The sequence below is a fragment of the Marmota flaviventris genome, chromosome 20 (genome assembly GCF_047511675.1).
Source record: "Marmota flaviventris isolate mMarFla1 chromosome 20, mMarFla1.hap1, whole genome shotgun sequence".
NCBI lineage: Eukaryota > Metazoa > Chordata > Mammalia > Rodentia > Sciuridae > Marmota > Marmota flaviventris.
Genome location: NC_092517.1, coordinates 20,195,919 through 20,210,773, shown reverse-complemented (window position 1 = coordinate 20,210,773; position 14,855 = coordinate 20,195,919). Strand labels below are relative to the sequence as shown.

Below are 14,855 nucleotides of genomic sequence, written 5' to 3'. Positions count from 1 at the left end.
TGTGGTGAGGCTACACTGTGGGTGGAGCTATGCTGTGGGTGTGGCTAAACTGTGGGACAGGGCTATGCTGTGGGTGGGGTTATGCTGTGGGCAGGGCTATGCTGTAGGTGTGGCTAAATTGAGGGACAGGGCTATGCTGTGGGTGGGGTTATGATTGGGGTGGGGCTATGATGTGGGTGTGGCTAGGTGGTGTGGTGAGGCTACACTGTGGGTGGAGCTATGCTGTGGGTGTGGCTAAACTGTGGGGCAGGGCTATGCTGTGGGGCTGGGCTACAATAGGGGGTGGGGCTATGAGGTGGGTGTGGCTAGATGGTGGGGCGGGGCTATACTGTGGGCAGGGCTATACTGTGGGTGTGGCTAAACTGGGACAGGGCTATGCTGTGGGGCGGGGCTATGATATGGGGTGGGGCTATGATATGGGGTGGGGCTATGATGTGGGTGTGACTAGGTGGTGGGGCGGGGCTATGCCATCAGCCGGGGTAGGTTGTGAGTGTGGCTCAACTGTGGGACAAGGCTATGCTGTGAGTGGGGGGGGGGCTATGATGTGGGTGTGGCTAGGTGGCGGGGAGGGGCTACACTGTGGGCGGGGCTACACTGTGGGCGGGGCTACAGGCTACACTGTAGGCGAGGCGGGGCCGGGCAGCCGCTCACCTTGAGAGTCTTGTCCTGGCTCTTGGCTGACTCCATGAGCAGGTAGGCCCCTTTGCTGTCACACAGGCGGTCTGCGGAGCCCTGGAGCAGCAGGAAGGGCAAGGTCAGCTTGGGGAGGGCTCGCTCCACCCGCGAGACAGCGTTGAGTAGTTGGATCCCAAAGCACACTTTCAGCCCCGCCCGGCAGATGAGAGGGTCCGAGTTGTAAAGCTCAACCTGGAGGAGGGGGGACCAAAAAGAAGAGAAAAAGTCACCATCAGTGCAGGCCGGGGCTCACCCTTGCTAGGCTCAGATCATTTATTTTTTTCTTTTTTGGTGTCGGAGAAAACCTCCGGGGTGCTTAACCCCTGAGCCACATCCGCAGCCCTTTTCATGTTTTATTTAGAGACAGGATGTCACTGAGTTGCTAAGTGGCTGAGGCTGGCCTCCACCTGACGATCCTCCTGCCTCAGCCTCCTGAGCTGCTGGGATGACAGGTGTGCACCCCCACACCCAGCCTCAGCAAGTCATTGCCCTGATATGTGGCCTGAGATGGAACATCTGCCCTACAGAATCTGGGTGAGAAGGCTCTAGAAGTGTCTCAAGCCCTGATGGGTAGGCGTGAGGCCCCAGTGCCCCTTTGCTTACTTTCCCCAGGGCAGGCTGGAGATCTGTCCTGTGGTGTGGACAGGGTTGGGGCAGAGGGCAGCCCCAGGAGACCCCAGGCCGCCACTGGACTGGGACTCAGGCTCTCCACGGCCACACCCCCCCTTCTGTCACCACCCCTTGCAGGGCCTGGGCCAGAATTCCAGATCCAGGCCAAGAGGGGACCGGCTGTCCTGTGGTCACCCCTGCCATCCTGGATTCCGTCCCATGCCAGAGACTGAGCATCGCAGAGCGGACCATTGGTGAAAAGCCACCCGAGTCGGATTAGCCAGTTCCTGTAGCTGAGTGTGTGACTCCCAGCAGCCAAGGCCATCTGTTTGGCAGGCTGTGCTGGGCGGGAGCGGGTCATGGACCTCGGCTGCAGTGCAAGCAGCCCACCAGGGAGGAGAGCTGTAGGGCCACAGAGGAGCCCTGGGCTCAGGATTGCCCAAGTCCTGATGCCTACAGTGATAGCAACGAGAACACCCTGTGCCCAGCCCGGGGCCAGGACAGTGGGTCAGGGACCTGTTGAGTAATAAAAATAAGAACAGCTTTAAAAACAAAACAAAACAAAAAAAAAGTCTAGTTACACCCGAGCTCTTGCAAAATGCTCAGCTCTAATGTTTGTCTATATAATATCTAATAACGAATTTAACCTCCGTAACTACCTTGACCGAGGCACAGCTATTATTATTATTATTGATGTTGTTGGTATCAGAGATTGAGCCCAGGGGTGCTTCGCCCCTGAGCCCCGTCCCCAGCCCCTTTTTCTATTTTATTTAGAGACAGGGTCTCGCTGAGTTGCTTAGGCCCTTTCTAAGTGGCTGAGGCTGGCCTCCACCTTGCAATCCTCCTGCCTCAGCCTCCCTCAAGCCGCTGGGATGACAGGCGTGTGCCACCGCACCTGGCTTATTATTCATTTTTTGCACATAAGGAAATTCAGGCAGAGAGAAGTTTAATAACCCCCCTGTTATGAGTTACCCCAATCCCTGTTTTAGAACTTTTGATTTTCAGCTGGGTCCACAACTCCCCCAATGGAAGACTACATTCCCCAGCATCCCTTGCAGCAGGGCATGGTCACATGACCATGCTCCAACCAATAGGAGAAGAACAGGAGAGCTGCTGGTACCCTCTGGGTCCAAAGCTGGCCCTGCCTGTGGGTCCTTTAGGGAGGGAGTTGGGCCGTGTGGACCCAGGCTGGGGACACACTGGGACGTGTTGAGCTACAGGATGGGTCCCCTGGTGCTCAGAAGTCACCTGCCAGAGAACTAAGCCCTTTCCTGTTCAAGGCACTGTAGTGTGGGGTCTCAGGTCCAGCAGGGTGGCCATGCCCTGGCCAGCTCCCCCCCCCCATCTTGCTGTGTCCACATCCGGGCTCCTCCAGGGCCCTTGGGGGCTCCACCCGCGCCTGCTGTGAGTCTCGGCCATAGGTCGGGTGTCCTGTGTCCATTTCCTGAAACTGGCCTGAGACTCTGCCCTGCTTGGAGTGCCCCCAGCGCACCGGCCCCTTGGGGACTCTGCTCCAGGGTTGAATGGCTCTGGCGGCCCAGTGGCTTCCTGCCCTTGGCTTCCTTTCCCATGTCACGTAGACCCTGTTTACACTGCGGCCTGTTCTGGGCCTGGGGAAGGAGCTGCCAGATGTGTGGGGGAAAGGGCAGGCCCGAGAAGGAGGGGAAAGGCCAGGGCCCAGGCCCTCCCTTCCAGATAGTGGCCACGCCAGCCCCGTCCCAGCAGCCCTTGAGCATTTAAAATCAAAATCCACCTGAGTTCAGGCGCCCTCTAGCACGCCTATAATCCTGGCAGCTCGGGAGGCTGAGGCAGGAGGATCGCAACGTGGAGGCCGGCCTCAGCCACTTAGGCACCAGGCAGCTCAGTGAGACTCTGTCTCTAAATAAAATACAAAACAGGGCTGGGGACGGGGCTGCGAGGCCCAAGGCCTCTGGGTTCAGTCCCCAGTACCACCACACGTGCCCCCCGCCCCCCCAAAAAGAAAGGCAAGAGCAGAAAAGGTCATAGAGAGACACAAAGAGGCAGAGCTGGGTCCCTCTGAGTCACAGATGTCAACGGACTTGACTGGCAGGAACAAAAGGGGCCCTCATCGGGCGTCCCCAGCCCTCCTGAGACTTTGCTGACTGGGTGCCCACCCACAGGGTGGCAGGGGCGAGATAAAGACTTGGCCTGACTCGGCAGAAACGCCCAGGTCCCTGTTTACCAGGAGCCCGGAGCCCCGTGTTGACATCTCGCTGTCCCCGAGGCCAGCTGCAGTGGACGCCCAGCCACAGGGGTCGAAATTCCTGAGTCAGACCAGAAGGGTTGGGAAGCAGGATGTCACCTTCCCGTCTGCCCTCTGCTGGCGACGGTCTCCTTCTGGATAGGAGAGGGTGTCCCCGGGTGGGCCTCTACACCCCAGTGGCATGTGACTGACTGAATGAGCACTCTTGCCTCCAAGTGACTTTGTGTTATCCCAAGTTGGGGGCTCTGGGACTTCCTGGGGGACAGGCTGTTTGCATAAACCCACCGCAAGTTCTGGGGATTCCTTCTAGAAGGTGCTTCAAAAGCAGAAAAAAAAAGAATAATCTGATAACTTGATTCTATAGACTATATCAAAACACCACAAGGTACCCCAAGACATGTACAATTTGGGGGGTGTCCTAGGAATAGAACCCAGAATTACTGTACCCCTGAGCTCCATTCCCAGCCTTTTAAAATTTTATTTATTTATCTTTTTGGAAACAGGGTTTTGCTAAATTGTTGAGGCCGGCCTCCCATTTGTGATCCTCCTGTCTCAGCCTCCTGAGTGGGTGGGAGTCCTGAGATCAAACGGTGGGTGACCACCATGGAGACTAGAGCAAGAACCGAGCCAAAGAGGGTGACAAGGAAGCATGGTCGCTTGTCCTGACTGTGACAGTGGGTCTGGCCTTACGTGTGTGTCCCTGCCCTGTCTCCCTCCTGAAGTATTGGGATTATTCAGGATCCTGGTGCCGGCTACTTACTTTTTTGCTTAATTAAAGTAACTGATTAATTAATATTTGGTGACCAGGATGAAACCCAGGGGTGCTCTACCACTGAGCTTCATCTCCAGCCCCTTTTATTAGTTCTTCAAAAATGGCTTAAAAGTTGCTTAGCGCCTAAGTTGCCGAGGCTGGCCTCGAACTCACGATCCTCCTGCCTTGGCCTCCCAAATTGCTGGGATTACATGCAGGCACCACCACCACCACACACCCAGCTTCAAAGGACATCCCAGCAGCTGGGGAGGCTGAGGCAGGAGGATCGCCGGTTGGAGGCCAGCCTCAGCCACTTAGCAAGTCCCTGTCTCAAAAAAATAAAATAAAATGGGGTGGGGACGGGGCTCCGTGGTCGAGCACCCCTGGGTTCAATTCCATGCCTCTCCTGGGTTCAGAGAATGGTTCTCTCAGCTCTGCCTCGGTGACAGTGACAGAGGCCTGGGGACAGGGAGAGAAAGGGCCTGATCCTTGATTCTGGAAGCATCTGCAGTAGCGCTGGGGCTGAGCTGGTCCCCACCTATGCACATGGAGGGAGGCAGAGGGGGGCTTCTCTCAGCTGCTGGGCTTCCAGAACTTTCCATCTGGCCGGCCTGGGTGACCATAGCTGTGACAGAAAGGCGTCCCAGGCCAGAGAACTATCTGGAATGGCATTCGAGGATTTTCAGGGTGGGAGGGAATTCGCTACAGCGTGAAAAAAACCCCATTGTTAGCAGTGGAATGATTAAGATGTCAAGAGGCTTATTTTTTATTTTATTTTATTTTTTTAATTTTTGGTGCCAGGGATTGAACCCAGGGGCACTTGACCCTGGAGCCCCGTCCCCAGCCCTTTTTTCTATTTTATTTAGAGACAGGGTCTCACTGAGTTGCTCAGGGCCTTGCTAAATGGTTGAGGCTGGCCTCCACCTTGCGATCCTCCTGCCTCAGCCTCCCAATCCACTGGGCTGTCTGTCGTCTTTAATTTCTGATTAGGGACCCTAGAACAAGGGCCCGAACAGTGACCTCTTGTTTATCAGAGCTGCCCAAGAGCATTGGGCCCCGAGGAGACAGACCCAGGCTCCCATCCTTACTTAGTTGCTGTGTGTTTTTGGGGAGGGTGACTTGCCCTCTCTGGGCCCGAGCTTCCACATCTGCAAAGAAGAATCCAAAGGCTGACTTCGGCAGGTTCTGAGGGGACCCCAAAGGCTACAGTGTCTTGCATGGAAGAAGAAGGATGCCATTGATTGTCCCCGGGGTGGTGTTGGGACAATAAGAAGGTATACCCGCCTCCCACGGAGACGGTCAGCCGGGGGCTCCTTGTAACAGGAGGATCAAACACACCAGCAGGAAAAGAGGCATCCAGGAGCAGGCCTGTCCATCCAGTGAGCTCAAATCTCCGCCCTTGCCCTCTGGCCGGCTGTGCCACCTTTGATAGGTGACTTGACCTCTCTGGGCCTCCATTTTTCTCATCTGTGAAATGGGGGGAAGGCAGCTCCCCCGCCTGTCGGGATCCAATCAGACTCCACGTTGGGCTTCCCTCTTTCTGGAACTTGAGGTTCTGCCTTTTTCCACGGGGAGATGCTGCTTTTCAGAATGATTTTTTTCCCCCTTTGTTCAAATGGTCATTCAGAAAGGTCCCAGGTCTGCGGCCGCTCGAGGCTGGCCTCTGGTGAGGGAGACTGGCCCCGGGTGCCATTCTGCTGAGGCTGGCCTCCAGCTTGCGATCCTCCCCCTCATGCCCCACTCCTTTTCCTGGACACAATAACCTGCTCTTGGACAACCAGCCAATGAGAATCACCCCCTGAAGCCAGGTGTGGGGGCCCACACCTGTCACCCCAGGGACTCGGGAGGCTGAGGCAGGAGGATGGCGATTTCGAGGCCAAGCCTCAGCCATTTAGCAAGGCCCTAAGCATCTTAGAGAGAGACCCTGTCTGCAATTAAAAACTAATTTTTTCCAAGGGCTGGGGATGTGGCTCTGGTGGTAAAGTAACCCTGGGCTAGATCCCCAATTTAAAAAAAAAAAAAAAATCCCTGAGACTTTGTTGAAAAGAGTCACTGGTTTTTTGACGGAGGTTGCTCGGGTACAATTGCCAGTGGCCACCTTTCCTTCCATTTAGGAAAAGCCTTTCTGGGAATGAAGCCAGACCAGGGTGGGATGAGAATTGGGGAGAACCAAGGTGGTGAATAGGATTTTTGGATCTCCTGGATACAGCCATGCCTGAAGCCCTTAGTTCTCTTTTTCAATCAATCCTTCCTTTGGCTTAAGTGACAGAGCAGCAGAAATCCAAGGACAGACCCAAATTTGGATTTCTCCAGGGTGAGGGGTTGCTGCCTGCACCTCTAGTTACACCGACCCCAAGTTACCCCCCCCCCCCCGATTTTCCGAAAGACTCACCTCTGTCTTGTTCCGGGAGAGGACGCTGGAATCGATGGGCCCCAGGGACATGTTTGGCAGGACAAGGTTGAGCACTTTCGCAGCGAGGACCTAGGCGGGGAGGCGAAACATGAGTCCCATGTGGCATCGACGCCCCCCTCTTCCTGAGGGACAGGCTACAAGTCCCATTAAGGACCGTGAGACCCAAATTGCACATCAGCCTCCGCCGATCTCCAGAGTCTCCACCCTGGACTCTGTGGGGTGGCTTTTCCCACAAGTCGCTCGTTGGCTGCGACCTTGAATGATTTGCTGCACCCCAGTCCCTTTTGGGGGGGGTCCCACAAATACCCAGCAGGGACAGAGGCATCCAGATCAATTGGGGATGGATGAAAACAGGGGTTGGTGACCCCTGTATGCACAAGCCCAGGCACACAGTCGGTGCTTCCTATATGCTCACTGAACTTGAACCTGACTCGGGTCCAAGTCCCCCTCTCCTCCCCCATCTCTCTCTCTCCTTTGGGGATCTCGAGTGTCCCCAGGGGCAAAGAGCCCGGGTCTCACACCGTCTGCCTGCAGAGAGGACAGTTCCCATCCTCGGTGACACTTGGGGAAGGGGAGGGGCTGTTTCAAAAGTGGGGTGCCAAATGCCGGAATTGGAGTCCGAGGGAAGGTGGGAGCCACAGGGAGCGCTGGAGACGCAGCAGGGCGCAGTGCCGCGGCGGGCAGTGCGCATGTGCGTCTTGGAACCAGCTTGCACGGGCCTGTCGCCTGTCCTAGCAGGTACCCGAACCTCACGTCAGACTCAGGTGGCCTCCCCCTGCCACTGAGGATGCTGAACCTCCCTGCACCCCGACGGTGCGGTGGTGCAGGCCTGCCATCCCAGTGGCTTGGGAGGCTGAGGCAGGAGGATCCCAAGTGGGAGGCCAGCCTCAGCAAAAGCAAGGCGCTCAGCAACTCAGCGAGACTCTGTCTCTAAATAAAATACAAAATAGGGCTTGTGGGGGTGGCTCAGTGGTCCAGTGCCCCTGAGTTCAATCTCTGGGAACAACAACAACAAAAAAAGATTTGGATCTTTTTCAACGTGGACGGGACATCTCTGAATTCACAGAACCAGATGCTCCTTGAAGAACCTAGATTCTGGAGGTGGGAATGGGCAAAAGATCTAAATTCAGGGCACTTTCAAAAGGTAGAAGATCCGATAATGAAGAAAACAAAACAGCAGGTCATTGCAGAGAGTGAACAGACCCCCTGTAACCTTTATTAGACTCCAACTGCATACAGGTGGACCTTCTGGGGAACTGTGTGTCTTCTGGGGCCTCATTATTGGGAGAGAATTGAGGATATGTTTTTTCCAGCACTGGACTCAGGAAGGCCACAGGAGATTGGGGTGATCGATAGCCAGATGCCAGGCTCCCAGACACTGACCCCTGTCTGGCCAATCTGGCTGCCCACTTCCTTCCTGTCCCCAGATTAGGTGGGCCATGAGCCAGGAGAAGGCTGAGCGCAGGACTGACCGCCTCAGCCCTGACCCCGCGACAGAAGAGGAGCGGAGAGAGACCGGGCAGTGCCTGCTCCACTTTATCGGTCCCACCACCAGATCCCTCCTTTGCCAGCCGGCCCCGATTTTGAAGCCCGTCACCTGATTTTTTGCAAGGACCTGGGCACGGAAATCCTGGTCCATCTTTACGATTTGGTCATTTGCAAAAGAGACACACTTACCTTCACCCTTGAACCTAGGTCCCTGCTGGGGGCACCACTCAAGCCAAAATGTCTACGCCCCAAAGTGCCAAGACCTCACAATGCGGGCTCTCATTGAAGGGATGACAGTCTAGACAGTTGGCTTTTAAGAAAACGAGTTCTTGCCAGATGTGGAGACGCACACCCATGATCTCAGCTGCTCGGGAGGCCGAGGCAGGAGGATTGCAAGGTGGAGGCCAGCCTCAGCCACTGAGCAAGGCCCTGAGCAACTCAGCAAGACCCTGTCTCTAAATAAAATAGAAAAAGGGGCTGGGGATGGGGCTCAGGGGTGAAGCACCCCAGGGTTCAATCCCTGGTACCCCAAAATAAAACCCCAAGCCAGAGTGGAGAGCAGGGAAGGGTGTGGAGGCCAGGAGTTGAGGACGGCAGCACCTCCACCCAGAGAGAGAGCGAGCGAGCACCGTGGAGGTCGACCAGATGGCCACTGCTCTCTGCCCTCCTTGGGGGAAAAAAAATCTCCCAGAGCATCCATCCCTGATTGTGAGAGCCCCATCACCGCTTCCCAAGAGAAGGTTCTGGAAGCCTGACCAGGGTATTGCTCACCCATAAGAAAAGTGGGATCCAAACCATTACCAATCTCGATGTGTTTTCCACCAAGTCTGTGAATATCTTCGGGTGATCCTGTGGGGGGCGGAGAGCGCCTTGGGCCCAGCTCGGGACAAAAGGTCCCCGGACGGGCCCCATGGCTGACATGAGGTCCCCACCGTCCCCCGGACCCCGACAGACAGGTGAGGTCAGGTCTGGTGCAGCCACAGAGCTCCCAAGGACGCCAGGTGGACCCAGACCCCAGGTGTCAATCACCCAAGGACAGCGCAGAGGTCAGGACCCAGGGAGGGTGTCCAGGGAGTAGCCACTCCCCAACCGGACGAGCAGGCAGTGCGATGGGATGGACAGTCAGACTCGGAGGCCAGGCGGGTGGACCTGGCTCTGTGTCCACGAGGGTGCCTCTGACCCTCGGTCTCCTCGTCTATACAATGGGGCTCATCCAACCAGCCTCGAATGAGGGCTGGGCCTACTGCCCAGGACGCTCTCCCCGACTCCCTTTCCGGCTCCTGACCCTGAGAAGAACAGCTCAGAGACTTTCTTGTTGGTCGACTGAACAAGTGAGCGCAGTGCTCAAGTGGACGCTCCTGGTCCTGGGAACACGAGAGACACCCACTTACTGGTCCCAGAGTTTTCATGGCGCCCACCACTCAGGCTTCTGCCCGCAGAGGCCTCACCAGGAGGACGGGATTGCCACGGCCTTCTCCTAAGGAGGTTCTGCAAAACCGACCTGCGCAGAGAAGGCCGGGTCTTCACGCCTTTTATGGGGACAGCGTCATGACCAGGGTCACCCGTGACGCGGCAGGACACTGCGAGGCTCAAGTCAGACTGACTCTCTTTTCTTTTCTTGGTCCCAGGGATTGAACCCAGGGACACTTGACCCCTGAGCCCCGTCTGTCCCCAACCCAAAAGGTTGTTATTTAGAGACAGGGTCTCGCTGAGTTGCTGAGGCTGGCCTCCATCTTGCGATCCTCCTGCCTCAGCCTCCCCGGCTGCTGGGATGGCAGGTGTGACCACTGCACCTGGCAGGATTTTCCTCAGGTAAAACTACGCCTGACGCCTCCCCGGGAAGGACTGGGCACTCGTTCCAAGATGTAGGACAAGGGGTCACTACACCGTTGACTTTCTGGGTCGTGATGATGGAACCACAGACGTCTAGCAACCCAGCGCAGAGTTATCAGGGCAGGGGCCACAGCAGGAGAAGGACCGCTGCTCATGGCTGTTGCTAGATGGGCGCCCGAGGAACTTCCTGATCGGGGCCTAAACATGGAGGTGCACCTGGGGAACTTCCTGTCCGGGGGCCTAAACATGGAGGTGCACCTGGGGAACTTCCTGATATGGGGGACTAAATATGGACGTGCACCTGAGAAACTTCCTGATATGGGGGACTAAATATGGACGTGCACCTGAGGAACTTCCGGATCCGGGGCCTAAACATGGCCGTGCACCTGGGGAACTTCCTGATCCGGGGCCTAAACATGGTCGTGCACCTGGGGAACTTCCTGTCCGGGGACCTGAACATGGACGTGCGCCCAGCCTGGCTGGGGACGGGGACATCTTGCGACGCTGGCTGCCCCAGATCCTCAGGGACCTCACGCGGGGACAGTGGTTGACCTGATTCTCCTCTGGCCGCTGACCCTCAGCCCCCGGGGTCTGCCCAGGGAGGTTCAGGGGGCCCCTGTGACCTGCTGCTCATTATCCACCGACGTCCTGGGCGAGCCCAGGTCAGGACTGTGGGGGACATCTCCTGGATGGACAGCCGGCGGGGACTTCGCCTCTGTCCCCAGGCCTCGGACACCGGATGATCCCTCCCAGAGACAGAAAATAACCCCACACCGCCCAAGACTTGCTTTAGAGCTTTTGCTTCTGAAATTTTCAGAAAAAAAAAAATTTCCAGAAATTTTTGCTGCCACCTTCTTTGTGAAGCCAGTTTTTCAACAGGGACAATATTCCAGGGACCCGAGTCCCTGTCCTCATTGTCTCTTCTTCTGGGCTAAATATAGCTCAGCTTGTTGTTGAAAAAGGAGGCTCCGTGTAAGAACCAGATGGTGGTGCGATTTGGGGGGTTGGGGGCGATCAGGAGCCCTCCTTCCAGGGGGACGGGGCTGGCCATTTTCCACGTGGCTCTCTGTTCTCTGACTGGGTGTCTGGAGTTGCCCACCTCGAATAACTGGGGCTCGGGAGGCTGAGGCAGGAGGATCGCAAGTTGGAGGCCAGCCTCTACAACTTAGCCAGGCCCTGAGCAGCTCAGTGAGACCCTGTCTCTAAATACAATAGAAAAAGGGCTGGGGACGGGGCTCAGGGCTTAAGCACCCCTGGGTTCAGTCCCTGGTGTATATATATTTAAAAAATAAACATGGGGACTTGCCCACGTAGGCCAGCCACGTCCCCAGGCCTTTTTTACTTTTTATGTTGAGATAGGGTCTTGCTAAGTGGCTGAGGCCGGCCTCCAACTTGCGATCCTCCTGCCTCAGCCTCCTGAGCTGCTGGGATGACAGGCGTGGGCCCCAATTATTCTCCAAACTTTTAAAATTCATATTTAAAAAAAAAAGATTCTAAAGTGCTTTCACGAGTGTTTCAGAGGAGACCAGAGCGTGTATCCAGGGCATCCACATCCCCTCGCCCCGGGGACGGGCTAGACCAATGAATCTGACACTGTCCGTCACAATTGCCAAAGACCAGCAGCAGCAACAGATTTCTGGGGTGGGGTGGCGGGGAGAGGAGGGCCATCAGGTCCGGGGTGAAGAGAAATCTCATTTGTCCTGGTTAATCAGAGGAGACCCCTGGTTCCCCGGGGAAGGCCGGCTCCTGATTTGACAAGGTGATCTATTAGCGCGAGTCTCTGAGAGGTCACAGTGCTGGCTCTGCCCAGAAGTGTCACTTCTGCGGGTCAGTGCCTGGGGTCCCATGGGAGGCTGGGAGGGAACCTCAGTGCCATAGTCTCTCTGCTACCCCTTCCGTGAAGAGCCCTCTGGTCCTGGCTTTTCTCCAAGGGAGAAACATCCATTTTCTTCTATGTAGGAGGGGAGACCTCCTAACAAGGAGATGGTCAGCCTCCACCCCCCAGCCTCAAATTCCAAACCAGCCAGGGAGGGTCCTGGACACTCCCTTGCCTTTTGCAGCCCTAAAACACTGTCCAGGATCTTTGCACAGAATGCACTTGGCATGCCGTGAGCTTCACCGTTCTTCAAAAACCCAAATCAGGGGCGCAGTGGCCCAAGCCTGTCATCCCAGCTTCTCGGGAGGCTGAGGCAGGAGGATCGCAAGTTGGAGGCCAGCCTCAGCCACTTAGGCCCTGAGCAACTCAGCGAGACCCTGTCTCTAAATAAAACAAAAATTTAAAAAAGGGCTGGGGACGGGGGCTCCGGGGTGAAGCACCCCCTGAGTTCAGACCCTAGTACCAGAAAAGTAAAAATAAAAATCACATGAAATAGGACGGAACTCGCTCTCCCTCTGCTGTGGTCGCCATCTTATCCCATTGAGATAAGAAGCCTGGGATGATCGGGCGTCCTGTAGCTTAATCACAGTCATTATGGGAAGTGTCAAGCAGGGCGCGCGTCCCTTGTGCATTTCAATGATGAAGTGCTCTGGAGGTGCATTAGCGGTGGAGTCCAGGGACCCCGGTGACGGACCTCCACTGCTACTGAGAGAGACTCAGCCAGCAGCGGTGACGTCCTTCAAATGGGCTCAAAATTCAGTGTGAATCAAGTGCCTCGTTCTCTGGTTGAACTGTCAGTTTCCAGGGCTCCCTTCGGCCCAACCCATTCCCACTTTAGATGGCTGAGGTCCTCTGTGACCTATGGGAACCTGACCCTGGCTCTAGGGGTGGCAGGATCAGGCCTGTGGATGTGGATTAGAAAATAAAAACTATATATATATATTTTTTGGTACCAGGGACTGAACCCAGGGGCACTGAACCCCTGAGTCCCATCCGCAGCCCTTTTTCTATTTTATTTAGAGACAGGGTCTTGCTGAGTGGCTCAGGGCCTCGCTCTGTGGCTGAGGCTGGCCTCCGACTTGCGATCCTCCTGCCTCAGCCTCCCGAGCTGCTGGGATCAAGTGGCCCCACGGAGAGGGGACTGGTTTCCTCTCCTTCCCCAGAAGGCAGGTGATGTCCTATGCCTTGTCCAGAGAATCCCGGCGACCCCAGCCCCCGCCCTGCGCGTGCTAATCCCCAATGAACCCATTAGAGTCATTAGGGACAGAGAGGAACTAGAGAGAACAGACACCCTTCTCGGTGGCCATTAGCAATCGCTGAGAATTGCCCTCGCTGTGCATTTTCTGTCCAAGTGGGTGAAGGTTCTGTTCCAAAAAATAATAACAATAATAATAAAAATAGCTCAAGCCTTGCCTGTGAGTGACGGCAAGCCGACGTCACTTTGGGGACAGATGACACACAGAAGCCCATTCTCCTTTGCAACTTGGCAGAAAGAACCGGCGCAGAGCAGGAAAGCTCTCTCTCTCTCCTTTGTTTTTGGGGGAAACGCAGCAGCTGACTTTAGAGGTTATAGGTCCCCAGGGGCACGAGGATCTTTGTGCACACTTTGGCACCTTCGCGTGTGAAGCCTGAGTACGAGTGGCCCTTGGCCCTGTGACCCAGCCTCTAGCTCTAAATGCACAGGACGGCATGCACGTCCCGGGGGACCGCGGGGGCCCGCACACACACCCCCCAGAAAGTCCTTTACCTTGAAAGTCGACGCAGACTCGGGATTGGCCAGAACCAGGGGTGAGATGAGGACCATCCCGGAGAAGTGGCCCGGCCTCTCTGCTGCTGTGAGGATCACAATGGCGCCTCCCTGAAAAGCCAAAGTGGCAGAGACAGGGTCTCGCTGAGTTGCTCAGGGGCTAAGTGGCTGAGGCTGGCCTCCACCTTGCGATCCTCCTGCCTCAGCCTCCAGGAGCTGCTGGGGTGACAGGGGTGGTGAGCCTCTCATCAGGGGCTGGGTCTGCTTACCATGGAGTGGCCCAGGAGGAAGACAGGGAGGCTGGGGTAGTCCTTCTGCATGACATCCACGTGCTGTAGCACGTCCCTGACGAAAACGTGGAAGTCAGACACCACCATCCTCTCCCCTTCGCTCTGCCCGTGGCCGACTGCAGAAGGAGCCAGAGAGAAAAGAGAGCCCGCTGAGTCCTTGAACCCATCAACGCATCATCTCATTTAACCAATTCCCAATTTTTTTCAATATATCATCTCATTTAACAGATCCCCCCCCCAGGATCAAACCCAAGCTTCTCTGCTAATTATTATTATTATTATTATTATTTTTTGGTGAGACAGGGTCTCACCAAGTTCCTGAAGCTGCCTCAGATCCTTTGGGAACATTGGAATTCTTCTCCCTCTCTGGGCCTTGGACAGATTAGGAAACCCAAAGCACAGAGAGGTTAAGGAACTTGCCCGAGATCACACAGCTACCGCGTCACCAGGGTGTGAGGACTGCAAAAGCCCCCCTCACCTGGCCACCCTATCTTCCTCGGTGAGTGACACTTTTGAAGGACGAAGGAAAGGACAGACAGACACAGTCTCAACCTGCCCAGTTTTCTGCAAAACTACCTGAGCCTCAGCATGTCCCCCGGGACGGGGGGTGGGGGGGAAGAGCCCCCATAGAATGGGGACCCCGGGGGGGGGGGTCAGGAGGACGCGGATCTCGCCTTCCTGCTGGGAGCTAGGGGAGGATCATTAAGTCTCCCGTGGCCTCTACGTGGAGGCTGTGCCGTGGTCAGGACGTAGCGCTCCTTCCGCAACAGCCAGGGGCACGGGGTCGCCCTGTCTGGACTGACAGACCCCTCTCAGCAGCCCCCTGTGCTCAGACCCCAAGTACCTCTTTCCCACCAGCCTGTCCCCCAGGAACCCCCAGCCTCCCCCTCTGCCCAGCTCACCTGTCTCCCTGCCCGGGCCCCCTGGTCCTCCCAGCTCCACCACATTC

The 14,855-nt window shown here is 56.2% G+C and overlaps 1 protein-coding gene across 4 annotated transcripts in view; it reads right to left on the bottom strand.

Moving 5' to 3' along the window:
- Mgll (monoglyceride lipase) overlaps positions 1 to 14,855 on the bottom strand; it is a 62,795-nt gene that overhangs the window by 4,029 nt on the left and 43,911 nt on the right. For 2 of the 4 annotated variants that reach the window (XM_027954474.2, XM_027954473.3), the window contains exons 4-8: positions 13,886 to 14,022; positions 13,617 to 13,727; positions 8,932 to 9,009; positions 6,652 to 6,741; positions 652 to 867 (exon numbers count right to left, since the gene is read on the bottom strand). In XM_027954474.2, the coding sequence (XP_027810275.1) occupies positions 652 to 867; positions 6,652 to 6,741; positions 8,932 to 9,009; positions 13,617 to 13,727; positions 13,886 to 14,022 (632 nt within the window). The remainder of the gene's footprint in view (positions 1 to 651; positions 868 to 6,651; positions 6,742 to 8,931; positions 9,010 to 13,616; positions 13,728 to 13,885; positions 14,023 to 14,855) is intronic. The other 2 variants (XM_027954476.2, XM_027954477.3) reach the window with 2 other exon arrangements.